This window comes from Electrophorus electricus, chromosome 13, assembly GCF_041902795.1.
Source record: "Electrophorus electricus isolate QZ-2024a chromosome 13, ASM4190279v1, whole genome shotgun sequence".
NCBI lineage: Eukaryota > Metazoa > Chordata > Actinopteri > Gymnotiformes > Gymnotidae > Electrophorus > Electrophorus electricus.
Window position 1 is genome coordinate 12,700,478 of NC_137509.1, and position 26,671 is coordinate 12,727,148.

Below are 26,671 nucleotides of genomic sequence, written 5' to 3' on the forward strand. Positions count from 1 at the left end.
TATATTTTTATATATATATATATATATATATATATATATATATATATATATATATATATATATATATATATAAAATATGTATGTATGTATGTATATGTGTGTGTGAGAGAGAGAAAGTGTTTACTCTTACTCAGACTGAATTCATGAGGGAAAAAAAAACTTTATTTGGGCAAAGTTTTAAATATTAAACATATGAATGCATGGTATGGAATGATAAAAGGGCATATCTGGAAGTCAAGACACCTGTAGGTTCTATTGCTTTTATATCCTCAGATAAATACATGCACACTGGGAAATTTAATGGTCTTTTGAAATTCTGTATGAACTGTTACTTCGGTCTAACCTCTCAGTACAGTATGTCCTGGTTGCTGTCATGAGGTGAAACATTTACAGAGCTACCTTTTCTGTGCCTGCAACATGTTAAGAGGGAAAATGGGCATTGGAGTGACTCAGGAGTGACTGAGAGAGATTATGATGTTAAATGGCTTTTAAATCAAATTCTGGGTCACTCCAAAAATTGCACTCCAACTACAGCAAATTATATATAGGTTTGTTTTTTTTTTAAAAGGAGCTGATGAAATAGCTGATCTGGAATGATACAGTCCACGTCAGCGGTATCAAACTGCAGTCTTGAAGGGGCAGAGTCCAGCAGTTTTTGGAGGAAAGTGTCCAAACTCTGCTGTTCTCTGGCCCTCCTGGCCTGGAGCTTCACGCCCCTGACCTCAATGTACAGACTTCTTTCAAGAAGAAACTAATATACACCTCACAGTTGGTGATAGTAGGCACTTTCAGAGATCCATTATTAAATTAGTATATTAGCAGTCAGATATGATTTATGATCATTTCTTGATATATTACTCATCAGAAAAAAACCTAAAACTACTAATGATAGTTATTATCATGACGACCGATAGTAATAACAATAATAATTGTAGTTATCTAAATTACTATCCTTAAGCCACAACTACTTTGTGCAACATAATGTTCTATTTGAGCTACTGTGCAAAATGAACAAAAAAGGGGAGAGATAAACAAGAGAAAGAAAAGACTGAATGTGTCAAGTACCAAAGCTTCCATTTTATGTTAAAATGTCTTTTAAAAACTACTTTGGATTAATAACCCTGTTACATTGTTGGAAAAAACTCAGCCAAAGTGAGATTCGGTTCATTTTCTTAATGTGTTTACCATTCCATTTGTGTGATTTTTTCCCCCATGTAAAAATATGGTTATTTATAGCAATTAACCAAACAGTGTCCAAAAAAAGCAAATTAATGCAAGAGAGACTGAACAGGTAAGGTTAATGTTACGCAACACTGAGGTAGGCCTAGAAACTAAACCAGTTTGAAGTGTATACCCTGTGAGTCAGACAATAATCACGAAATCAAATGATTTTCCTCAATCATAGGCCTATGCCCTTCAGCCATTATGCCAATCTTTAATGGTTCTAGAGCACTGTAATTAATTAACTTTATTAAGCATCTTGGGTAAGAGACCCTGCACATTAATGTTAAAGCAGCATGACTGAGGGACACAGTTCAATAGACAGGGTGTTGTGTGAGCCTCAGAGAAACAGTGTGTTATTGGATCTGTTTACTTAGCCTCACCACGACCACCACTGACATTTCTTCCACTAGCCCTGAATCTCATACCTTACAACAATTAGTGTATATATCATTAATTCATATTGTATTTGACTTTCAGACAATTTAGACATTTATGGACATTTAGATCCAAATCCCAAAACTAACCAACATATATAAAGTTGATGAGGCAACAAAGCAAAGAGTTAGTTGGCTCTTCCAAATAAAAAAAAGAGGAAAATTTCCGTCAGTGTAGGGACACGTGGAGCATGGGCGCTCCAACTGCCCGCTTCACTCGAGGGGTCCGAAGGGTTCTCTACTTCTCGGTCATCTTGCGGATCATGTAGTTCAGGATGCCACCATGGTGGAAGTAGGCGAGCTCGACATCCGTGTCGAAGCGCATCCTCGCCTGGAACGTCTTGCCTGTGTCCAGCTGAACAAGACAGGGGGGGAAAAAGCAGAAGGCCAATGGTCGGATGCTGGATCTAACCAAAGTGTGCAGTCATGATAGCATTTTAGTAGGATGCCGCAGTTAATATACAGGAAAAGCAACAAACCTTTCACCAGGACAAACGTTTGCAAACGGAACCGACATAAAAGCTATGACCGAGGGCAATGAAGTCCACCTGCTTAGAAGACTACACAAGGGTGATTTGATGATCAATTGGGTGGGTGTGTTGCCTAGTCTTTGGTCAGCCTATTATCAAAACCTTACCTTAATGTCTACAAGCATTCTGGGTGTGAGTTGCGGAGGGATGACGACAGTGTAGCGCTCCTGGCCAGTAAGACCCAGCCCATCGGCCGTGTCTCCGGGCAGGTACTCAAGAGGGATGATGCCCATCCCCACCAGGTTGCTGCGGTGGATGCGCTCATAGCTCTCGGCCAGTACAGCTTTGATTCCCTGAGGGAGGACACAGGCTTCTGGGAAAAGGTACGAGAGCTGCTTCCGCTGCTCAAGACTCCTATGACTATGACTATGGGGTGAAACCACATGCAGGAGCTAAAATCATACTTTTTTGTTTGCTTGTTTGTTTGTCTGTCTACAGCAGAGGAAGCTGTGGCTCTCACCAGTAGGAACGGGCCTTTGGCGGCCCAGTCTCTGGAGCTCCCCGAGCCGTACTCCTTCCCTGCCAGCACCAGCAGGGAGTGACCTGCCTGCTGGTACTTCTCTGCAGCATCGTACACATCCATCTGCAGGAGAGAATGGCATTTTAGAGACAACTGCAATTAGAGAACACAGATTAAAGAGAGAAAGCCAAAAGCACTATAAACCCCCTAGATCATTACCTAAATTGCCCACGTGAGGGGGGGAGGAACACCTTTTCAATTTGGTGAAAAAGTTTGTTTTTTCCCCCACTGTATCTTAAAAACCAACATTATGCAACATATCAGCACAGATCTCCTACCGTTTCCCCTGTGGGCAGGTAGATGGTGCGAGGGGCCTGCTTGTTGAGGAACTTGTTGAAGAGGCGGATGTTGGCGAACGTGCCCCGAGCCATCACGGCATCGTTGCCTCGCCGAGAGCCGTAGGAGTTAAACTCTCGAGGGGTGAGCCTACAGGAGAACACATACAGTTATTCACTGCTTTTAATACCCAACCACTGAGTGCTAACACTTCTGTAACCCCTTTGCTATGCCAGAGCTCCGTGTTTGCGGGTGTTAATGAGCCTCACCCACAGCTGTTCAGGTAGCGAGCAGCAGGGCTGTTGCGGGCGATGTTGCCGGCAGGAGAGATGTGGTCCGTAGTCACCGAATCTCCCAAATTGAGCAACACATATGCATCTACTATAGACTTAGGCTCCTGGAGTTCCCTGGTCTAAAACATACGCATCTTCACAAGTAGGCCAAAGGCAAGTATTGTATGTAATAGGCTGTAATTCCTTAAACCGAAAGACTACACACATCAGCACAAACGGTTTTACAAGGACCATTTCTTGATTTTCACAATTCATTTGTTTTCCACTTTCATTAAGATTGAACTGATATATTTTACTACACAGGGTACATCATACCAGTCCTTCAAAGAATGGAGGGGACTTGATGTAGGTGGATTTGGGGTCCCAGGTGTACAGCTTTTCAGAGGGGGCACTGAGAGAGTTCCAACGCTCATTCACTTCCTAGAGCACACACAAAAAACAAAAAACAAAACACCCCCCCCCCCCCCAAAAAAAAAACAAAACAAAACCAAAAAAAACCCCACACACCCCATACCAAGACAGATTTGAATCATATGGCAAGAGCTTTTATGCTTAAGAGCAGTGAATCCATTTCTCTACTGAGCCTTGTACTGGTTCTCCCACCTCCACCTTCTCATAGACCTCTTTGAACATGGCTGGGATGACAAACTGCCTCTCCACAGCCTGGATCTCTTCCCGAGTGGGCCAGATGTCATGCAGGAAAACCTCCTTCCCCTTCGCATTCACAGCTGCTCAAACACACAAAACCAAGCAAAAAATGTATTGTTCAACTTCTCTGCAAGTTGACAGAGAAGCAACTGGTCTCCCTGGTATATGATAACTATGTTGCTCAAAACTTACACATACACATACACTTACACATACACTTGGAGGCAAGCTACCTAGTAAACCAAAGAAGGTGGTTAGGTGAGCCGCTCAAATCTCACTCACCAATGGGCTCCTTCTCAAAGTCTATCCTCACGGTGCCTGCAAGAGCGTAAGCTATGACCAGCGGAGGAGAGGCCAAGTAGTTGGCACGCGTGTTTGGGTGAACGCGGCCCTCAAAGTTCCTGTTTCCAGACAGGACTCCAGCTGCCACCAGATCTCCCTGAGAAGAGTTAACCTCACATTGTACGGTATTGTATTGTGTACGGTATGCAGTATTGTGTAAAAGAAACAGTGCAGATCAGATCAGGAAAAAAGCTCAGTGAAGGCTCACACCTGTGTTATGGCCTCCACAACGGACTCAGGAAGTGGCCCGCTGTTTCCTATGCAGGTCATGCAGCCATATCCCACCACCTCGAAACTAACGGAGGGGAAATGCAAAGGCTCATATACAAACTGTAATTCTCGCATGCAATTATTTCACATCTGATTACTCCTAATGGATCACTTAAAAGTAACCAATGACCAATTTTGTTGTGTTCGTTCTTATTTGCCTTATCTATTAAACATGATTTTAATTACATCACTACTCTTTTATTAGTTGTTGCTATAGAGTTTACATACTGGACTTGCACTATACGAGTTATCAGTAACAGAGTTGTACTGCAGAGGCTTAGCCTTACCATATTTCACATTCACAAATACATTCTTTTAATGGGGAGTTCAGTTCATTTTCAGCATGCCTTAATGATATCGCACCCTAGATCAGCGAGGTAACGCATCACCCCACTTTCCCTCAGATAATAGGTGACCACTCCACTTCCGGGAGAAAGGCTCGTCTTAATGTAAGGTTTCACGCTCAATCCACACTCGACGGCTTTCTTAGCCAGGAGACCTGAAGAAAAAACAAACGACGCAAAGCACAGTTCTTTTAACATTGGCATTAAGCTGCAAAAGCAGTAATGGTGCTTACAGAGGTGTGATTTCCATGAGCACGTCAGGCATTCCCTCCAAGTCATGCCTGACCACTGCAGAGTCCAAGCATCAAGTCTGGCTATGACGGGCCGCACTGGCAGCCGTGTGGTGGGGACGTTCGTACCGGCACCCAGCATGACGGAGGGGTTGCTGGTGTTGGTGCAGCTGGTGATGGCAGCGATGACCACAGATCCGTGAGAGAGGGAGTAGTCTCTTCCATTATGCTGGAATGGTATGGTGACATCATGGTTCTCAGGAGGCACCTGAAATCCCTTAAAACCTTGCTAAAAAAAAAAAGAGAGAGAGACGAGTGTTTTTACCTAAAGCATAACACACAGACATAAAACGCAAAGACAAACACTTCTGCCCTACGGAGCAGATTGTCCAGGGTGCTCATTAATTGTAGGTGAGTGTTATGCACCTTGGCCCCTAAGCAGGTCTGAAAGTCCTGCTTCATTTCCGATACAGCCACTTTGTCCTGTGGTCTCTTGGGGCCACTGCAGCAGGGGACGACTGTGCTGAGGTCGAGCTCAACCACCTACATGGGGAGAGGAAGAAAATGGAGGCAAAGACAAACGACTTATGCAAAGGGCCATTACAACATCACTGTGGATAGAAGGCTGGATGTTGGCAAAGGAAAACTGGTTACTTTGTCCTGAAACATCACTTGAAATAATATGTGCTGACAACAATTGACAGGTCCTCAGCTCATTCAGGTTCCCTGCCAGCAAGACACTCCTTGTGTGGAAAACAGCTGATATGTGCATGGTTGTGTGTGTGTGTGTGTGTGTGTGTGTGTGTGTATGCAGTGTACCTTTGTGAAGTCTGGATCCTGACTTTCATCGCTGTAGTCTCTAAACATTCCCACTGCTTTTAGATACTGGGCAATGTAACCAAGTTTCTCAGCCTCTCGTCCTAATCAAACACACATTACATCTCAGGTCCATGACTTAGCAAAAATGCCTGTCACTGCAAAACACAAATGCTTGTTACAAGTGAAAATCTTTCTGGTACAGTACTTCCCTAAGTCTAAGTGATGGGTTCTAGCACTCAAACCAAACTGTTTCCAAATGGGTTAACAGGTTTGAAATTGAAAAGGATAAACAAACATACAAGTGCACTAGTGACAGCGTACCGGTCTGTTGGAGATAGTGCATGCTGACGTGGTCCACGGGGAAGAAGGCGGCCGTGGCACCATACTCGGGGCACATGTTGGCGATGGTGGCGCGGTCTGCGATGGAGAGCTGAGCCACGCCGGGGCCGAAAAACTCCACGAACTTCCCCACCACGCCGACCTGCCGTAAATGCTGCAGATGCACAACAGGAGAGGGCCCAGCTGCTTAGCTCACACAAGAAATCCAGTCATACTCTAACACAATGATTTCATTCTCTTCAGGGCCCAAGGCAAAACAATGATTCACTTATAGTCTAACAGAAGAAGAATGGTTTAAAAATGTAGATACCTTTGTAACAGTGAGGACAATATCAGTAGAGGTGATGTACTTGCTCGGTGTGCCCTGAACTTTGTACCCAATGACCTCTGGGAGCACCATGCTGATAGGCTGACCCAACATAACTGCCTCTGCTTCAATGCCTCCCACACCTGCTCAAAGAGATACAAGACTGTGGTACAACAAGTAAAAATCCTGAAGAAAAATGAAGACATTATTAACAAGAAACTAAAGTATATATATTTAGGTAAATCTAAGTATAATCTCCATAAAGTATTTTGGCAATAATAGTGGAGTAGTTTGCCATTGCTTTCTCCACCCCTCCCCATTTATCCAGACTTGGGACCAACATGTAGCTGTTTCCAGCCACATGGCTGGGCGAATGCTGTGCATCTCGTGGACGGATATGGTCACAAATAGGACGGTTCTAGAGCGTGTCAAACCAAGAATATCATTAAGAGGGCAAAAAAAACAAGCAGCGGCTCTCTTGTTTCGGACATGTCATGCGAGGCAATTCCCTGGAAACATCATTAATGCTTGGCACTGTTAGTGGGTCTAGAAGAAGAGGACGCCAAAGAACTCGTTGGTTAGATATAATCAGGGCTGACATGAATATGTAAATGAAAGAACTGAAAGAAGCTGTTAAAGATAGGAAAGCTTGGAAAAGTATGTCTCAAAGTGGCCGCAAGTCGGGTCCGACTGAACGGATAATCATCATCAAGTATAATCTCATTCTAATCACACAAACAATAAAATATTAAGAACCTTTGCTGTGAATGCCTTCTAAAGGAACTTGTCTGATCCCAAACTGCCCAATTTAGGTCCTTATTATTAATAGAAGCACATTAAAATAGTGTTTATGTTGTAAATGTAAAAATGTAAGTGTAAATGTTGGATGCTAGAGCAGTTAAACACAGGAGTGTACAACCTTTTTCCTGGATTTCAAATGAATTGCCAGAAAACAAGCAAACCCACTATAACCCTGAAGTGTGCAAGACTGTGGTGCCCGACAACTGCTGCACTGCAGCCATAAATTAGCATTTAAACACTTACCCCATCCCAGCACCCCCAGGCCATCGATCATGGTGGTGTGGGAATCGGTGCCCACCAGGCTGTCGGGGTAGTAGTAGCCATCCTGCTGGAACACCACCCTGGCTAGGTACTCCAGGTTGACCTGGTGCACTATTCCCGAACCTGGAGGAATGATGCGTGTGTTCTGGAATGCTTTAGAACCCCACTGCAGACGAAGAAATGAAGGTTTTATTAGCCAGGACTAAAATGCATAGCCAGGATTTCAGTGCGAGTATCCTAATGTGAACTCTGGCTAGTACATTAACATGTGGGATTACCTTTAAAAACTGGAAGCGTTCCTTGTTTCTTTCAAATTCGAGTTCTTGGTTTTTCTGAAGACTGTCCGGCCTAAAATGCATTAAAAATAGCATCACGTACATGTCTCTGAAATGTTCTATTTGCATTGACCTTTAAAACATTTTGAAAAAAAGGCTTAATTCCGATTATAATGCTTATGTAATGAGTTTCTGTACAAATACATAGCTCAAATATTAATTTTCATAATTTATACCCCAGAATCATTTTATATGATGAACTTTAGGATTTAAAAACAAGAGCCCACTTTAGAAGGTTAAACATCAAATCACACATTCAAAGGTGCCTAAGTGCAACATGGGCTGTGCAATCGATGGTGAGTTTGGTAATGACAGTAAAACACACCAACTTAATGTCATTTGTAGTAAAGTTCACTGTCAAAGTGCAGTGTGCTTTCACAGGATATAAATGACAATGCAAACCTCATTTAAACTAAGTCCACAATATCAGCCGAGCCAAACATATGACCCTGACAATGACCTAAATTTTGATCAGATAATGGTTGACCCTAAGCACAATTCAATCAGGTGAAGAAGTGAACCTGATATTGGGCCCTGATGAGTATAATAAATTGAATACACTAAACGAAAACAATACAGTTGCATTTTGTATAAATATAATACAAAAATTCATAGTCAAAACTTATGATGACTTATTATTAAGTGCCTACCCTCCCCATGCACCAACTGTATTTTCTTCACTTGGCAATGGGTGATGAATTAAATGGATGTTATTTTCCAGTGCCCACTCTGTGTTGGCTCTTGGCAAGTCAAAGGCTTAGATCTTTCCTACTTGGACACTGCCAGACTAGGCATCTCAAAGTCTGGGGCAGCACTGTAAACCCGTCTCTCTAATGAAACGAATGCACGCCAGTTCATGCCCCAAGGAGATAACATGCTGGGCACTGAATCAATCATTTTAACTGTACAATAGCCAATGGCATAACAGCATGGAGCTCACAACATAATGGCATACAAAGACACTGACTTAAAAACATGAAAATCCTGACAATTCTAGTTCACCCCTTAACCCAGTAAAGACTCTTTGGAAAATAAGGACACTGTGCAATAACCATTACTCATCATGCTTAATTTCTATTAAGTTATTAAAGAAGAACATCACCTCACCTATAATCTGTGTCGAAGATACCATGCGTGTGAAAACATGTCCATAGGGACAAAAGCTCGCTTTTAAATGTTTGTTTGGTTTGCCAGAAAACCAGTTCTTATTTCAGAAGCCAGCAAGTGGAATATTACTTAGAAAGGTTATGAATCTGGTACTTTCAACTACTACAATAGGAAGAGAACGTACTTTCTGCTGAAGTCCACCTGAATGGAATGGTCAATGACTAGGTCAGCAGGACACACAGGGTTGATCTTCTCAGGATCTCCATCCAGTTTCTTTACAGCATCACGCATTGCAGCAAAGTCCACTACTGCAGGTACTCCACTGACCATAGCAAAGAAAAAATTATTCAGACACCTTAGACAATAATTCACACACCTCAAAACTAGCCGAAACAGAATTCTCCAGCGTTATATATAATGGTGATAAAAACAACTCTCAGAAGCATCAAAATGTTGGTCAGGTTTTTGGATGGAAACTGACAATAACATTGCTATTACTGTGAGATACAAACAACAAGAAACACAGGACTATTTCACAAAACCCCAAGAGCAATAGCAACTCAAGCTAGTTACGAGCTAGCAAACCAAGACTGATTATGAAAGAGTGAGCAGTAATTAAACCTACGTGAAGTCCTGCAGGATGACACGGGCGGGCCGGAATGGCACCTCCACCGTCTGGGTCTGTGTCTCCTTCCAGCTGAGGATTCTCTCTACATCCTCCTTCTTCACCAAGAACTCATCACAGTTCCTCACAGCAGACTCCAGCAACACACGAATGGAAAAAGGCAGGCGTTCTGTATATTTAAAAATAAATAAATAAACAACAACAACAACAATAATAATATATTCTTCCTAACAGCTGTATATAAAAGGCAGGGTGCCTGTTGCTACTGTAGCTCTTTAAAAACAAACTAACAAAAAAAGTTTTGTTTTTTTTTTGTAAAAAGGAAGAAATCAATTAAAGCTAACAACTGTGCATACAAGTTTTAACCTGCATCATCGATACTCCCATTAGCTTCTTCTGAGAGTCTCTCATATGATATGTAATACAGTTCAGGTATTTGTAATATTATTATTAGTATTATTATTATTAGTAGTAGTAGTAGTATTAGCCATTTTATAACTCACTGTTTTACAAGATCACATTTTTCACACATGCTATCTTGTTAAAAAAAAATGAGCACATGAAGATTCGGCTATGCACTCATTCTCTTACCATATCTTGGGTCTCCAAGTTTTGTGAGATTGAAGAATTTATGTGCAGGCTTCTGAGGGTCCAGAGACTCAGTGATATGTGCGTAAGGGTTACTCATAGCTGACGGCACTCTCCTTGCACACAAACTCTCCCTTCAGCGTATCTAAGGAATAAAAGACGGTTTATTTCAGAAATAATCAACAGAAAATTGCTGTATGATCTTAAGTAAACCAGACTATTTAACCAAATCAAATTTACACACACAGGGTCCTGCTTTGAATGTGCCGTCGCAAGCTAAAATACCCAGCTACCTCTCCAAACTTGGTCACAGATTTCTCTCTACAAATGAGCATTTTAGTTTCATTTTTGGCCTCTGTGTACCACCAAAGGCTTGAGCCTCTGCCAAAATCCAGAGGTTGGTACGTGAAAGCCAGGTTTGCACCCTCTGTGATAGGACAGGCCACCATCATTGAGTAAGGGTGGGCAAGCAGTGTCTATATGCTCAGACTAGTTTATCTAAAGGCTAGAGTATGTGGTGAGAAATCTAAAGCTTACATCAAAACCTTCATGTCTGGCAGATCCAAATGAGACAAGTTAGATCCCACAGCTTATCTGACATAAGCTAAGAAGTGCAAACATGCCACTCTGCGCGCTAACAAACAGGGGCTGACATTGGACTGTAGTGCTGGGACTTTACACAGCAACAGTCAAATTCTTATTATATGACATACAAGCCGGACATAGACATGGGATATCTGTTGTGAAGGTGGGCGAGCTTACATTGTGAGAATGGATGGAGATACTGAATGACACCTAAGGTCATAGGGTCACCTTATGATGTAGCCTACAATACATAACATCTAAATGCTAGATATTAGGTGCTTAAACACCTGAACCAGTTATGGAAATACTTAAGGTACAGAAGTAATTAAGGCTTATAGTAAATCCCCAACACGTCCATCATATTGTCCGCCAGTGATTTTTTTTTGCATTACTAATGACTACGTGAGATACCACCAGCAAATCAGCCAGTCTCTAAATTCCACTGACAACATAACTGAGAAAATAAGATATATGGTTCCATATTTTGAAGCTATATAGCCTTGTTAAAATGGGCTTACTGAAGCCATGTATTAAGGAGTATACTGAAGAAAATACTGAGGAGTATTTTAAAATATGTTTTTATATACTTACTTATACATGAAGAGGATTACAAAAGCACAGGTATGGCCTTTCCACCACCACTATGTCAGTGGATGTTAAGCTGTAGGGGCATTTTCTTGGCATCCCTTAACATACTTACTATCTATTAATAAACGTTAAATGACTTGCAGGCAGGTGGCAAGAATATGTACGACTGGAATAGATAAAGCTTTTAAACTAAAGTGCCCTGTAAAGTGGTCCAGCCATACTTGTTAACAGGTGAAATCACAAATAACAGACGATACAAAGTTACTGACGACACACTAAGGTCATTTTATCTAGCTAATCTTTTATCTGGCTAACCTACAGAACAACTCAATCTTTCATCGAGCTAACCGCTAGCTAACTGGCTAACTGTCATCCGCGAACTGTCAGCGCCACTATTAACCCATTATAGCTAAAGTCATCAACAAAATGCAGTTACTGTAAAGTTACAAGTTGTACAAATGCAGAAACCATCATCTACACCATGCTTGTCTTTTTTTCGCAAGATACACTTTTTATTTCGTATGACTTACCAATCTCACACCAATTTCTGGAGTTGGACTCCGTTTAGCTAGTAGAGTTTAGCTAGGTTAGCCAACCTAGCTTGCACGTTACCTCAACCTAGCTAGCGAACAGCCTAGTACCGTAAAGTACATATTACAAATGAGATTTAAATCTGCAATTTATACATTCGGTTTTTTTATTATCGTTATTTTTTCCCTTACAGTCCGTTTTGTGAAATGTAGCTGCACTGTTAAAATATTTTCGTAATTTGACTTCAGAGCTTAACCCTATGTCTTTTAAAAACGTTTTAAGATAGTGTTACCTCATTTACGGTAATGATTCAGCTCTTTATTACACATCTACCAGCGGATACGAGAGATCATTGTAACTGTACGGTAAAGTTTGCTTTCCTAGAGGATTTTTTCCTTTTCTTCTTTCGTTTGTGTTTTCCGCACGGTTGAAAAAATAAAGAATAATCATAAAAAATAAGGAATAATCACTGACATACATTGTCACTGAGCCGAAGCGCCAAAGCCATTTCAGTGCTAACAGCGCCCGGTTGTGGCGATTTAACGCTATGTTAAACGTGAGTGATCTGAAAGCCCCAGTCTATGAACAGTATTAATCAAATAATAAATTCAAAGTGGTTAAAAAAGCTCCAGTATTACTAGAAACCAGTGAAAATTGGTATTGTTATTACTACTGAAGTACTGAAGTAGTAATTAAGCTCTACAGTAGCGTTATGCATTGCGTATTTAATTTGCTCTTCAGAAACAACTTTGTATAGAACTGACGTTTTCATAATTCAGTTCAAATTTCATCATATTTAGAATATACAAGCCCCTACAATTTGTGCCTTTTGAAGCAAACAAAACAAACACTTTCCCGTGTCTAACCTTTTTTTAACGTATTAAACAAAGAAAAGACAATTGCCTGACTAATGGCTGTCATGCACAAGGGTTTCAAATCACTTTGTAAATGCAGTCTTGAACTACATCTTGTCCACATTGTTCTCATTCTTATGCAGTCATGGAATGAAAAGTTGTTTGTTTTTGGTTTCAAGGAGTACAGATTTCACGAGAGTGTGGTGAAGTGATGAGCAGCTGTCGTTCCGTGACGGAGCTTTTCCCTCTTCTTGCTGCCCTCCCTGGTCCCCTGCACCCGGTAAGTCTTCCTGGCATGTTCGCGCTCAGTCTCTTGCACCTCCGTGTCATCCAGGACGTGTAAGCTGGGAATCTGACTGATAACATACTGCCTGCAGAGGGGAGTGGATCTCAGTATGACCGTGTTGTTCATAAACACACTAACCTAGCTAAAAAACAAGCAAGCAAACAAACAAAAAACAAGCAAAAACTTAATTCTATCAAAACTCTGGGCAGCAAATCTGTTTCTTTACCATGGGGATGCTTAACTATGACATTATGTAAGCTTTTTTACTTATTTCGACCCACATCTGTCCTGATCTTTTGAGATATTGAAATGTTCTATCGTAATAACCTAAATAATTATAAAATTACTGATTTAAAACATTTTTAAATGTTGGTGTTAAAAATGTTATAGCACATAACAAGTTGATGGGTTTTTGCTCAAGTGCTTCCTTAAGGCATTTACCGGATTTTTGCCCTAAGAATATTTATAATACTTATTAGTACTATAAATAATACTTATAATACTTTATTTATTTGACCTTTTTCAATATAAATTTGTTTTTCAATTTAATTCGTGCAGTTATGCTATTTCATATTGGAGGATTTATCTAAAGAATTTAAAGGATTTATTTAATTTGAAATTTGATAAAAACGCATAATACACACAGCCGGTTTTAAATGACTTGACCACAAGGTGGAGCAGATATACAAATTAGTTTTTATATCATACCTAAAACTACTTCAATTAAATTAAGATGTCCACAATAAAAATATTCAAATGAGTTATATTTTAGGTGACTAATCATCACTGAGCTCATTTAAAGGTTATAGTTGTGCGATTAAGGATATATATTTTTGCACATACAGCTTTCAGTTTTGTTATTTTATTTACCTGTAGTCAATGTACTGGGTGAGACTCCCTCCATTAAAGTAACTGGGGGCTGCTTCGTTATTCATCATACTGAGAAGCCTGTAAACACAATTGACAGGAACAAAATACAGTATATTAAGTCTACTAAGTACATATAAGCTACATTAACAGTAATTCTTTCCTCATGTATCAGCTAATGCCAATACAGAAAGAGAACTAGCCGAATGTAGCCTACTTAATATTGGGGAACTTGCGACGTATCTCATCTACTATAATGGGGAGGTTTCTGATTTTGTTCTTGTTGATCCACAGAGTGGTGAGGTTGGGTATGTAGGGGAACTTGACATGAGCGCTGTAATTGTTACAGTCCAGGATGAGGGTGCTCAGCCTCTCCAGCTCCCCCAGAAGAGCCGGGCTCCGTTTACCGCCGAGTTAAGGACTGACTATGCGCTGCATGGTGTTAATCTTGGTGTTTGGAAAGGTCTTTGAATAGGCCTTTGGACTCGCTGTGTATATACAATGACATCCACACAACATGACAAAGGATACTCATCCAGCAGGTTGTAGCTCAAGTCTAGAATCTCGAGGGTGTCACGCTGCTCAAAAATAATATTATAAGGGATCTCCAGGAGGCCCTGGTATGCGAAGGAGAGCCTGGTGAGGTCCAGCTCTGCAGCGGGGCTTCCTGGGGCCAGAGCCTCTGGCTCTGCTCCACTGTTTTCACACTCCTCCATACGTCCAACTACTCGCCGCCACCACATCAGGGCGCATAGCAAGCGCGATCCGACCGTGCTACAAACAACGTGTGAAAATGCATAATCAGCTTCTTTATGCAAAAGAAGAGACAGTCATTTGGTCACTGTAGAATCAGTATAGTTGAAAGTGTTGATTTTACTGTTAAGGACAGGGTAGTAACTGCAGTATAACCAGCGGAGCACCTTACTCGAAAGGTTTCTACATTTCCATGTTTTGGCTTATGTATAAACAGTAGCATGCAGTCAAAATAGAACAGGAAAATCCAGTGCGGATTATATGAAATGGAAAAAGTGTGTTTATGTACTCATTCTGAGCTTAGATGCATATTTGCACGTAAACACTTACTTGAGGTCATTGGCATGTTGTAAACAAGATAAGATCTAAGCAGAACTACATTATTTTCATTACAATTTGGAAAGATCTAAAATAGGAAGTTATAAACAAACTTATTATGGCTGGGAACGTTAACCCAAATAAAAAGACATGCGTCCTGCATATGTACTTTATCCGGGTTCTGCAACAAGCTAATTCAAACTAATTCAAATGACAATACTCTCTTTTTAACAGTTCAATGAATGCCACGAATAGAAAAGAAAGGTAGAAAGAAACTGCATATTCCAGACGTTTCATCAACCAACATGGTGTGACGTCAGTCAAGCTAACTCCTCAGAAGTCGTCAACAATGTGCTTTCAGTACACAAAACAAGTGTCAGATATGTATGACTGAAGAGAAAATGAACACTTATAAAACCACACAGCTGCATCAGTGGAATACAGCAACTCTCACAAAATATACAAAAATATACTCACCAGTTTCAGCTGTGCACCGCAGGAGGGTGTGTGTTTGTGTGCCTGACCGCTCTAAACTCATAAAGACCTTCTTTCATACTTGGACTTAGGATCACAAGACGAGGATTATCCCCTTCTTTAACCCTTTCTCTTCTGAGGCAAATTGAAATAGGTCAAATAATGTACTAAAAAATGACTGATGTTATAGCACAATTTGAATAGTTTTTATTATGTTTAGCAACACTTTACTTAAGTGTGCTGCTCATAAGGTTGCTTGACACCTCACTTCATAACTGACACATAAACCTAAATCGGCCTGGTTTAAAATGTTTGTTATTACACTTATTGTTGTCGGAGATAGAGCTTATACTTGTTTCACAATTCTAGATACCAGAATTGATCCCTTTGATTCAACAGAATTCTAGTTCAATGGAATCTTGAACTCTAACCTACTGTACTGGCTAGGATACATTCTATGAGTAAATGACAAAGCACTTCTGTAAGTTGCTCTGGGCAAGAGCATTTGCTACATGACCAAAATGTAATTGTAAATGTAAATAAGAAGTCTGATTCCAGCATGGGTCAGTGTTATTAATATTTCATTTGTCAGGTTTTTTTTTGTTTTGTTGTTTTTTTTTCGAGTTGAAAACACAGCAATGTCAAGCGACATAATGTCTGTTCACATAAGGTTAAGGTTTCCTGGTTAAAATGATATAGCCCATTATGGCAAATGATTTTGTATGACAAATGAGACTACATTTGTGGTATATCAGTGTGACATTATGCTATGTATATTATATAGTTTTCCTCAAGGCTAGGTGAAGCACTGAGAGAACTGCATTTAATTTTGTGTTTCATTTTGTCAAATTAAAATGAAATTCACTCAAGGACCAGAGTAAACGACTCATAATCAGTAATCTATCTTTTTTTTTTTTAAATCATCCCTCTACCAAACCATTACACTATATGGTTTATGTTGTCAGATGTTTCAGGTAGTTTGCATATAGTAAAATAGGGGACTAATGGCTGATATGCAATGAATAATGGGCTTTTAACCGAGTAACTAAGTAATACTAAACGTTTAGTCATATCTATATTTCTCCTTGGACTGTTTCGTATGCACTCACTGCTTTTCTTTGTGATGTGTGGTAAATGAACTGTTTCATTTCCCGAATTGCTTTGTTATGGATTTCACTTTCCATATAAAGATATGATGCAACCTCGTCTCAATTCGACGGCGCCCTAGTGGGCGCGGGGGCGGGGGCGGAGTTTCTAGAAACGTCACGAAACTGCGCAGCGCTGCGTGATTTCCGGCTCTGGGGTTGGAGAAACAGCGCGAGGCACCGCCCGTTTGCGAGACGTCAGCGTGCACTATATAATCGGCGAGTGCCGTTCACGGTGCTATTTCTATTTACAGAGCAGAAGAATGTGAAGTGAGATGAAATACAGACTGATAACAAAGTGACGATTATAAACAAAGCGATAACCGATTACTAAGTCGAGATGGAAGTGCGCCATTTAAGGGACACCCGGACAACTGTGAGGAATAGAAGTGAGCTGAACTCGGTGACTCAAAATCTTCACTGGAGTGATTGTCAAGCAACTGGCTGATTTCTAAAACGTAAGTTTTCTAAGTATGTTGTAACAGTGATATCCTAAAATAAAATAGTAAAATAGAAATGAAAACGTATGTTTCTAAAAAGTATATTAAAAAAAGAATAATTTAAACACACTGTTATGGCTGGGTTGTTGCTAGGCTATACGGGAATGTAAACACTGGGTAGACTAGTTGGGTCCGATAGCACAGAACGGATAACTTAAGATATCACCTTTGCTATTAACGTTACCGAATTTAATGTAGCCAGAGGAAAGACAGCAAACATTGTGGAGATCGTGTTTGTAGTACACTGTGGTAATTTCAGTTTGTTTTGTTTTCTTACAGAGTGAAAGTGATTGCTATGGCACTACTCACCATTGATCTAAGTCACCCATTATATTCTTGGTGCCTACCACAGTTAGCCCTTTACATCCCAACCATAGAGACCCCCGTACTTTCCCCTAACACCTTAAAGACAAAAGAACATTCACAGCTAAGTCCATACAGTCGTGTTTACATCCTTACCATGTTTCAAAAGATCAGAAGTCACCTGTGGGAGATGGTGTGGAAAGTCCTCCATCACTGTACAGGTTTTACAGCGTTTAATGTGAGCCGTTTAAACACCAGCATGTTCTTAACATATGCCAAAGAAACGATGGCCATGACGCTCGAGTCGAAGAAAAGAGCTTTGGGCTTGGAGGCCCAAGAGTGGCCTGGACAGGCAGCCAGGAGCAGAGAAACCACACGGGATACCATGAAGTCACTGGAGCCACTAACAAAGAGCATGGAAGACCCCGTGGATGTGGCTCTAACCAAGCATGACAAGTTTGCACCTGATGGACATGAAGTTATGCTTTCATATTGGCTTGAATTTGGGATGTCGGAAGAGGAGCAGGAAGATGATGACGGTGGTGTTGACGACAGTGAAGATGAGGCTGAGGAGGAGGAGCACCCTTCTGAGGAGGAAGAAGAACCAGAAAGGAGTAAGGAAGAGGATTCCGACTGGTCAGATGCTGAAGATGATTCAGAGATGTCCACAGAGAGCACAGAGTTATGGGAGTGCTTCTTAAACACTAGCGATCCGTACAATCCACTCTACTTTTCCAGCTCCACTGGAGTCAAAGCAAATACTGTGGATGCTAGAAAAAGGTGCCCAGTTTCAAGACCCACAGCCAGCAAGGCTGAGAAGCAAACATCTACAGATAGAGAAGAGCCCAGTCCTGAGCGGAATACGAAGGAAGGGACAAAGAAGGTAGATATAACATTGATATAGTACTGATATAGTGTTCACTACTTGAATAGATCGTAGCAAAGAAACAGGCAGAAAAGTATATTTAGTGATAAGAATATGAAGTGCTTTTCAATAGTATTTTTGCTATGGGGTTTTATAAGTTCTTATACCATTATATGTTAAACTCTAGTAAAAGACGAAAACTGCAGTGTGGACAATCTGTAGGCAACCAGGTTACAGAGAATGTTTCCTGAATGGAGATTTGTTTTGGAATAGAAGTGATGCAATTCTGTGCAAGTAATAAATAAGAACAGTCATGAATTACGTAGAGCTAGCCAGAAGCATGGTCTCATGAACATGTCAGCCATTTAAAAACTTGTTATTAGTTCAGACCCATTGACTAGGCATGAACCTGTAACAGTAACCATCTATATCAAAGCAAAAAAACAAGTGTGTGTCTGTGATTGGGTGAAGGGTGAAGGGTGGAATGGAAATAACAAGCAAAGAGAGGCATCCCCATTCTTTTCTTGAACATCAGATCAGAATCAAATGTTCTGCATGTGCTCTTTTTGTACTACATGCCCAATTTGACATAGTATTAGTCAAGCCAAATTTGATTGATCCCAGCCTGTAACTGCCATTTTCAGGTACATTTCAGCGAGGAGGTGACAGTACACCACCTAGTGGCCTGGGCATTTGCCAGCCGGGCGGCGCGAGATGGATCCTGCTGGTTGCAACTGGCCAGAGACAGAGATCGTTTCAGAAGGAGAGTGGAGAAAACGGGGGCAGGTGTCAGCCCCTGTCTAACAGCTGAGCACAGAGCCATGGTGTGGGAGAGACTTGAGAGAGGGTTTTAACCTTAGGTTTTACCATGTTACTTTCACTTCTGTGGGATTTTTTCTTTGTGGTGTTATATATACATAAGCACACTCTGTTACTACTATAGTGCTATATTTTACCTCAGCACACTGGAGTTACTACACTCCAAAAAGCACTTTCTGGTGGTTTTATTAGTGATTGTAAATATTTAACTTTTTATTATTTATTAAAAGTTGTTGTTTGAATATTTATTGAATTTGTATAGAAATAAAATGGCACAAAAATATTGTCCACCAGGCTCCATAATCATAAGCACGGCTGAAAATATGGTCGCCCTTTTATTACATAAAATGCAAAAATACAGACATTAAATGTTTTGCTCCATTGTAAACAGTCATTTATCATCAACACTTATAAAATGATTCATTGCTTAAAAACAGGAGAAAAAAATCTTTGTATGCTTGGTCTATGTGAAGTATGAGTGGCAGGCATCAAATACATCAAAGGCCCTCATGGTATGTGCAAAGTAACACAAACTCAATTCTCTTAGGATATGGCAAAATTGTTCTCCCTTTACAAAAGATCAGGGGACACTGACTAGTAACTTTCCACATAGAAAAATTGGAGTGTTTTTGTTAGAGGTCACAGAAAAACACTTCAAGGATGGCTGACTGAGAATGTGTTTAACACGATCATTTGTGCAATAATTACATCTTTGACACTGCTTTCACTGTCCTCAGTCAAAAGAAGACAAAAAAAAAAAAAAAAAGTCATGCCAGTGTCTTCAGGTAAGGCCGTGTCAGTGCTTTCAGCAAGCAATCCTTCTAAAAATAGTATGCCTTTAGTTACACCAGTCACATGGGGGAAAGAAAAACAACCATTTGTGAAACTTGCCAGACATTCTCAGAAGAGCATTCCTTTAAATACATTTCAAACATATCCAAACAGTCTTTTGTAACTAGAAGAATATGTCCTCAAATCCAATATGGAATAGCCAAAAAGGCTCACATTAAACCTATTTAATCAATTAATTATGACATTCATATATCATATATATCAATGTATAAAAAGTTTTCATACAGAGGGATGAAACAAGTGCATATGATATATCTGGCTGATATGTTTCAGCCTATAGATGCCATTAAACTAGAAAGTAAATCAATGAGTCCATATTAATAGCAAATATATTTCATTTTAACGGTATGGTCATTTTAAAAGTCAGCTATTAATACAGATAATTGTTAACATTAGAAATAGTGATTGTAAATTTGTTCTTGGTTCAGAAATTTGATTAGATTCCTTTTTGGTACATGGTACACATTTTTTGCTCAGCTTTTTTTCTATTCATCTAGTATATCCTAGCATATCTGCAAAACATTAATATCAAAAGGTGAACAACCATCACTCAAATTATTAAATAAAATAAAATGAAAAGTGAACAGTAGTTTTAGTGTGAACAAACAGCAAACAAGCAAAATATGCATTTAAGCTCTTGTGCTTTTTTCCCCCCCCAGTGTCAACACAAGGAAATTAAAGTTTCTCAGTTGCATTGCTGGTTCATAAAAATGTAAGTTTGAGGCAACTGACCCTTTACTTACAGAGCAACAGGAACATCTGTGTTTAGCCTGCTTACACAACGTCTTCTCAAGACCTTCTGAAGAACACTAATAAACAAGGTTCCCTAGACTACGTGCAGTAGTATTAATACTTGCAAAATTGAAGCACTAGTCTATGGCATGTTTGGAACGCCCAGTGAAATGGGCAGTGAAGACGGAGAACGTTGTTTGGGTAGTGCCGTCTAGTCATGTCACCTTGATGGAGGGCTTCCGGTGAACACAGAGCAGGGTGACGTAGGGCACCCCAATGAAGGCCCACTTCTCACTGGGCCAGAACTTGACCACGGGGCCCTGCTCTGGTGCCTCAGAGGCCGCATCGAAGTACGCGAAGCACACACAGCCGAGGTAGGAGGCCAGGCAGATCAAAATGTGCCTATGTATTGAAATAATGGGTGAAATAAACTGCATGGATTACAAGATGTTGCTTTAAAAAAAAAATATGTGGTGAGTGTTTTGGAACATTTAGCATTTATAGACATTACTGAAAATCAATTTCAGAATGGCTTTCTCCACTACTAGCAACCACTCAAGAGCCCTATGTGGAAACAGGTGTGCACAGATGCAGTGTGGACTTGTAGCAAAGTTGACTTGTGCACAATACATGTAGTGAATGTGCAGGTGCACTCACCAGGCGCAGTGCAGGTAGGGGAAGTTGACAGACGACCACATCTCACAGAAGATGCGGTCACTGATCCAACACAAGAGTGCTAGGGTCCACCACAGGCCAGCGAGGAGTCCCAGCTTAAACACGCGCAGGTTTTCACATCTGCTCAACAACACACACAAAAAATGAAGACACATTCTAGAAGGGCGCCCTTCAGATCAGCTGGTCAGTTTTTTTCCCACCCACAGTTCTACAGAGTTCCTGCTCACAGAGACAGAAGGGGCAATAACCTTCATGGTCTTCAGAAAGAAAGAGAGAGATTTAAGGCTTATTTAATATTTCCATTTGGCCCAGAGTTGCTGAAGTCAGGTTTTTGGGGACACTGTCAGCACTGTTTAAAGTCTTAGCCAACGCATCACACTGCACTGGCTGAAGTAAATGTGCCGATTCCGTGAACGGCTGTAAATGCACTTACAGCTGCATCTGTCTGTTCACTGGTGTTAAATGGATCCCAAAATGACCATGATAGATGAATTGAAGAGCTTAATAACATTAAGGAATGTTTAAAGTACACTCAGAAGTATGGTTCATTACCATGTCTTTCATTAACTATGTTTACACCTGGATGTCAAGCAGGTTTTTCAGAAACATCTTAAATGTTTCTGTAAGTGTAGTACACAAAAAAGAAAACAACTATGCTCTGTTACACTAATGACATTCATCTTTGAAAATCACACCCACATTTTCTTTCCCATTCCATTGGTTATGGTTCTCCATTTTACCCTACTATTTGCATGTGTGCTCCAACATCCAGCAGGCAACATCCCAGTGATGCATTCAGAGCCCACTAAAGGTACTTTGTGTTTGGAATATGATTCACCACTTGACAGACCATCAAGGAAAAAAAACACAAAACAAAAAAAACAATAGTTCCATGTACCCCATATCATTCCAGTGCACAACTTCCATAAGAAATTTTTTCATTTCTTTATGAGGTTTGGTGGCGCCAGCATAGTGTCCGATACCAACTGTGTGTTGACCCAGGTCACTAAATCTTGAGGCACAGCGCTAACAATAACAGACCGCTAGAGCTTGGAGCCTGCCAAATGTTCAAGCAGTGAGAGAACAGGAAGATGACAGGGAAAGAGCAGGAAACACGAGTGTGGGAGCCAATGAAAACTGCACCATATAGGGTGTGGTGCCATGGTAATAAACAGCACAAAACAAAAAGCTGTTACGTGAATGAAACACACCAAGAGAGCTTTCACCATAGTGTTAACGACAATATTTTGTCCGAGCGCAAACCGACCTTCATGCTTTGTAGCGCCATAGTTCACGCCATAGTTCATAGACATTCTATTTATCTCTTTCACACATGCAGGCTGCGTGCACACACGCACACACGCACACACACCCCTGATCTTAGTCTCAACTGGCCTTCAGAACAGAAGAGGAGCGGCAGACCATACTTCCTGTTGTGCACTTCCTGCGCTGTCACTTAGCACACACAGAACAAACATGACACGGGAGTGACTAAATCAGTTAGAACAAACAACAATGGTGGGGGGGGGGATTGAAAAAAAAGAAAAAAGACAAGACTGAATGCATCAGACATACGCAGTACATACGGTACTTCTCACCTCTTCAGCTCGGTGATGAGCAGTGCTGTACATGGGATCCCAAGGGTCATTAGCGAGATCGAGTTGATGGCCGGCTTGATGAAGGCCAGCCCGGTAGTGATGCCCGAGAGAATGCCAACGACCAGTTTGAACCTTGACCTTGAGGAAACACACACACACAGAGAGAGAGAGAGAGATGCACCATCTGTATCAACATACAGCTGAGGTGCATTATGAATGCAGCATTCAGCCATTTCAATCTAGGTTGCATAAACCAGATGACCTGACAGGTCAAGCTAGAGTCCCGCACGAGAAGAGCGTTCCCCTTACCTGTCTCTGCGGAACATCTTGGGCAAGTAACGCTTGGGGAACCACATGCCGATGGCACACATCAGCACCCACAGTATTGCCAGTTCATCCAGCATCTGTCCCAGGAAACTCAGTGTGGCATGGAAATACGTGGAGCCAATGCCTACACATGATAACAACAGGGTCAAATGTTCCCGCTACACAACGTATAACTTACAACACACTTTCACCTGAATCTAGCAACCCCCACCCCCAAACCTTTTTGCACCCAACACCAATGCGCCACACTATTCTGTACTACTCTGTACAAAATGCATCATGTGTCTGTACCATATATACTGAGGATATTATTTTGCATATACACCCAAACACTACAGTACATAATACACTATTATATGAATTATACTTTCTTATTTTGCATTGCTCTTGATTAGCTGTTAATATTTAATTCTGTCTGCTTAGTATGTGTAAAATGTCACGTGCAGTCACCACAAATTTCACGTATGTGTAACAACTGGAAAATCAAAGTGACTGACACGCTTACACTATTCACTGACTCTGTTTTAAGGCTCTTGGAAAAGCAGACTATATGAACCTAGTTTTCAAAATGCAATGTGTGGGAGTACTGCAATGATAGTATTAGAAAAACCACCTTGTTATGTTTTTGTACTTCTGAGAACACCCAACAAAGATGGTGTCAATGACTCAGTACGGAAGCTCCATTTTTTATCAATAGATGTCTTCATTTCTGTATTTGGCAACCCATTTCTTCATTCTTTATAAAATATACTTACTCTGGGCCACTGGTGAATAATTGATTTAACAACTGAACAAAAGCAATGCAAACACTACCCAGGGCTGTGTCAGCACTTCATGAAGGTCATTCATTTTACTCTTACAAACCACAAATATCATACAGAAGACAAGCACGGCCTTAAAAAGGCTCAAGTGCCAATGCTTGTTTAGCTGGAGTTGGTGGTGTCTTCATTTCACCAAACAAAGCTTTGTTAATGATCTGTAAACACAACATTGAAGAACGCAGCGTCTGTTGTGCAATTCCACATGACTATAACTCTTACATTTTTTTTTAAGTTAAATGAAGTCCTCCCAGTGCTGCCTCTCTAAAGGAGTCCTCTGTGTATTGTGATGCAGAAGGAAATCTATGAAGCCAAAGAGCTCAGTCCGTCCGTACAACTGGTGAGCAACTGCAGGCAAAAACCAACTGCCACCGTTGCTGGTGGGGTGGCGACCAGCCTCAGCTCACAAACTATGAGAATGACGCCGATATGCGAGGGCATATTTCCAGTCTCAGAACGAGACAAAAGACAGAGTGTCCCTTGTTCCTCATTGACCACCTCGCTGAGGACTCTGAGAGGATCACTGTTTTCACATGCAGGCTTGTTGGTATATTTTTGGTCACCCCAAGTTTAACACTACCCTCACCCCCCAAAGCTAACACAGAAATGTGTAGCCGTATTGAATAAGAACATTTATTTTCGTTTGGTGGAACTGCACAGATGGAGATTATAAAAAATGGTCTAAATTCATTCAGTGAAGGTAAAAAAGGGTAGGCATCGCATGAGCCATTATTAAAGGTCTACAAAACACATTTGTTCCAGCTTCCTCATATCCAATGTCCACTCCTCAAAAAAGATGCAAGCAAGAGAAAGCGAGGTCGCAACCTATTGTTCTCTGCTCTTCTTAAAAGCATGAACCAAGCTGTCCTTGTGACGACGTTTAGGTTACTCGAGGTTACTATAATAAATAAATAAATAGATAGATAGATAAATAAATTAAAAACTTACCGACCACTACAAGCAGAGCCCATATGAGATAGATCCCACTGTTAAAATGCGTAGCATACTGGCGGAAAAGACACATCAGTATTGGGGGCAGAACGAAAAACAGAATGTTGCTTATCTAAAAAGACAAATAGACAAAAGAAGTAAAGGTCAGTGAAAGCTGTCAATCTATGTATATATTAAACGGAGTTCATAAATCACCATGAGCCAGCATTGTTAAAGTTTTACAAGTCGTCAGTAGTTAGAAACGAATTTCGGCTGCGCGGCCACGCTTGACCGGGACAGACAGTAACGCGCACCGTGTTGTAGAACTCCGCTATTCCAGGGTAGATCAGATAATTGCCCTCGCACCAGTCCACTTCCGAGCTTCCAGCCTGGAGCTGATTCCAGAAAAGCACGTTCATGTTGAGCAAGTACGAGAAACAGCTGCGTACTTGGTGTAAAGCGTCCCCGGACGAGAACTAGGTTAAATAGCTTCACACAAAGAGACCGTAGAGTTTTGTTTCGATAACTCGGACGTAACACGATGTAAACCGCTTCCAAGCTGTTTTCGAGTTTCTCTTGATGGTCTGACGCTGATCTCGAGTTGTCTACTCATTTTGCTGTAGAGTTGAATTGCAATCCGACTCACAAGAGCCGCTTTCGGCAACTGCATGTTATTTGCAACAACACGGTAACATGTGATCGACGCATGCGCACTTGCAAACCTTAGACATTCTCATGCTGTGCTGTGGTGGAATAAGCTAGGCTGCAGGTTGGTCTAACGCTAAAATAACAGAACGGCTCGCATAATGGGAAAAGGGTGCAACACCACAGTCAACTCTAGCAAACGTGTTTCACTTCATTAAGTGGACTTTTATCGTATGAAAAATAATTGTATGAATAGGCTGCTGCTTTAAAAAATGCTGTAATTAAAAGACACATTTCATACTTTTCTCTGAATACATGCCTCAGATACATGAATGCAGGTGCTTCGTGTGAGAACAATGCAAGACATACCAAATGAACACATCATTAGGCAGCTGCACATAGCCACTGTTCTCCACTGCTCGCATTACTCACGTTGCTGGCATCCCATTGGGTGTTAAATGTTGCTCAGAAGAATGAAATCATACACCCTTGTCTAAGGTTTTAGAAATGAAAATAGCTAACCTGAAATAATCCTCACCTTAAACCTGACGTGCTAAGCTTATTTGATAAATAAAATGGTTCTTAAATATTCTGTGTCGTTTGGAGTCATCTTGAAAGTTTCTGACATGGATGTCATTTGCTTTGGCATTTAGATGACATCCATGTAATATATTTGCATATTAACTACTACTGTAAAATGCTTTTTATGCATCAAACCATTTGTAATAAAAATTGTTTTAGTAAAAGGTGAGACAACAGGTGGGAAAAAAACCACTCAGAATATAGTAACAAAGGATCTACCTTAATCATAAATAAATGTAGCCGTATTACTTAGCATAGGAAACAAGTACATAAGCTGTACTACAATAACTAGTTACAATACAAGATCATGTCTAGTCTACTCCCAAAGAAG

At 40.7% G+C, this 26,671-nt stretch overlaps 4 protein-coding genes across 7 annotated transcripts; 1 reads left to right on the forward strand and 3 right to left on the reverse strand.

Annotated features, from left to right (window-relative positions):
• Positions 1–140: 140 nt before the first annotated feature.
• aco1 (aconitase 1, soluble) lies at positions 141–13,017 on the reverse strand. 4 transcript variants are annotated; one of them, XM_027009920.3, is made up of 21 exons: positions 12,290–13,017; positions 10,297–10,438; positions 9,706–9,874; positions 9,265–9,402; positions 7,917–7,986; positions 7,621–7,804; positions 6,580–6,719; positions 6,252–6,423; positions 5,931–6,031; positions 5,538–5,654; positions 5,241–5,400; positions 4,901–5,036; positions 4,478–4,562; positions 4,208–4,364; positions 3,881–4,005; positions 3,593–3,697; positions 3,254–3,396; positions 2,987–3,134; positions 2,649–2,771; positions 2,296–2,481; positions 141–2,013 (listed from the first exon to the last, which is right to left on the reverse strand). In XM_027009920.3, exons 2-21 carry the CDS (start codon positions 10,391–10,393, stop codon positions 1,897–1,899), a joined length of 2,673 nt encoding a protein of 890 aa, XP_026865721.3. In that variant the 5' UTR covers positions 10,394–10,438; positions 12,290–13,017; the 3' UTR covers positions 141–1,896. The 4 variants fall into 4 exon arrangements, with proteins under 4 accessions (XP_026865721.3, XP_026865720.3, XP_081551073.1 ...); XM_027009919.3 differs by having other exon boundaries at positions 11,997–13,016; XM_081694947.1 differs by lacking the exon at positions 12,290–13,017 and adding an exon at positions 11,470–11,973.
• LOC113577333 (leucine-rich melanocyte differentiation-associated protein) lies at positions 12,708–15,821 on the reverse strand. The gene is made up of 5 exons (XM_081694950.1): positions 15,553–15,821; positions 14,535–14,778; positions 14,222–14,403; positions 14,008–14,085; positions 12,708–13,222 (listed from the first exon to the last, which is right to left on the reverse strand). Exons 2-5 carry the CDS (start codon positions 14,745–14,747, stop codon positions 13,042–13,044), a joined length of 654 nt encoding a protein of 217 aa, XP_081551076.1. The 5' UTR covers positions 14,748–14,778; positions 15,553–15,821; the 3' UTR covers positions 12,708–13,041.
• A 1,102-nt stretch (positions 15,822–16,923) lies between these two features.
• ppp1r15a (protein phosphatase 1, regulatory subunit 15A) lies at positions 16,924–19,469 on the forward strand. The gene is made up of 3 exons (XM_027009962.3): positions 16,924–17,152; positions 17,474–18,380; positions 19,007–19,469. The coding sequence occupies exons 2-3, from the start codon at positions 17,490–17,492 to the stop codon at positions 19,214–19,216; spliced, it is 1,101 nt and encodes a 366-aa protein (XP_026865763.3). The 5' UTR covers positions 16,924–17,152; positions 17,474–17,489; the 3' UTR covers positions 19,217–19,469.
• Positions 19,470–19,503: 34 nt separating this feature from the next.
• Positions 19,504–25,793, reverse strand: acer2 (alkaline ceramidase 2). Its single transcript, XM_027009898.3, has 6 exons — positions 25,428–25,793; positions 25,132–25,246; positions 23,348–23,489; positions 23,039–23,176; positions 21,423–21,560; positions 19,504–21,167 (listed from the first exon to the last, which is right to left on the reverse strand). Exons 1-6 carry the CDS (start codon positions 25,530–25,532, stop codon positions 20,981–20,983), a joined length of 825 nt encoding a protein of 274 aa, XP_026865699.1. The 5' UTR covers positions 25,533–25,793; the 3' UTR covers positions 19,504–20,980.
• Positions 25,794–26,671: the final 878 nt, after the last annotated feature.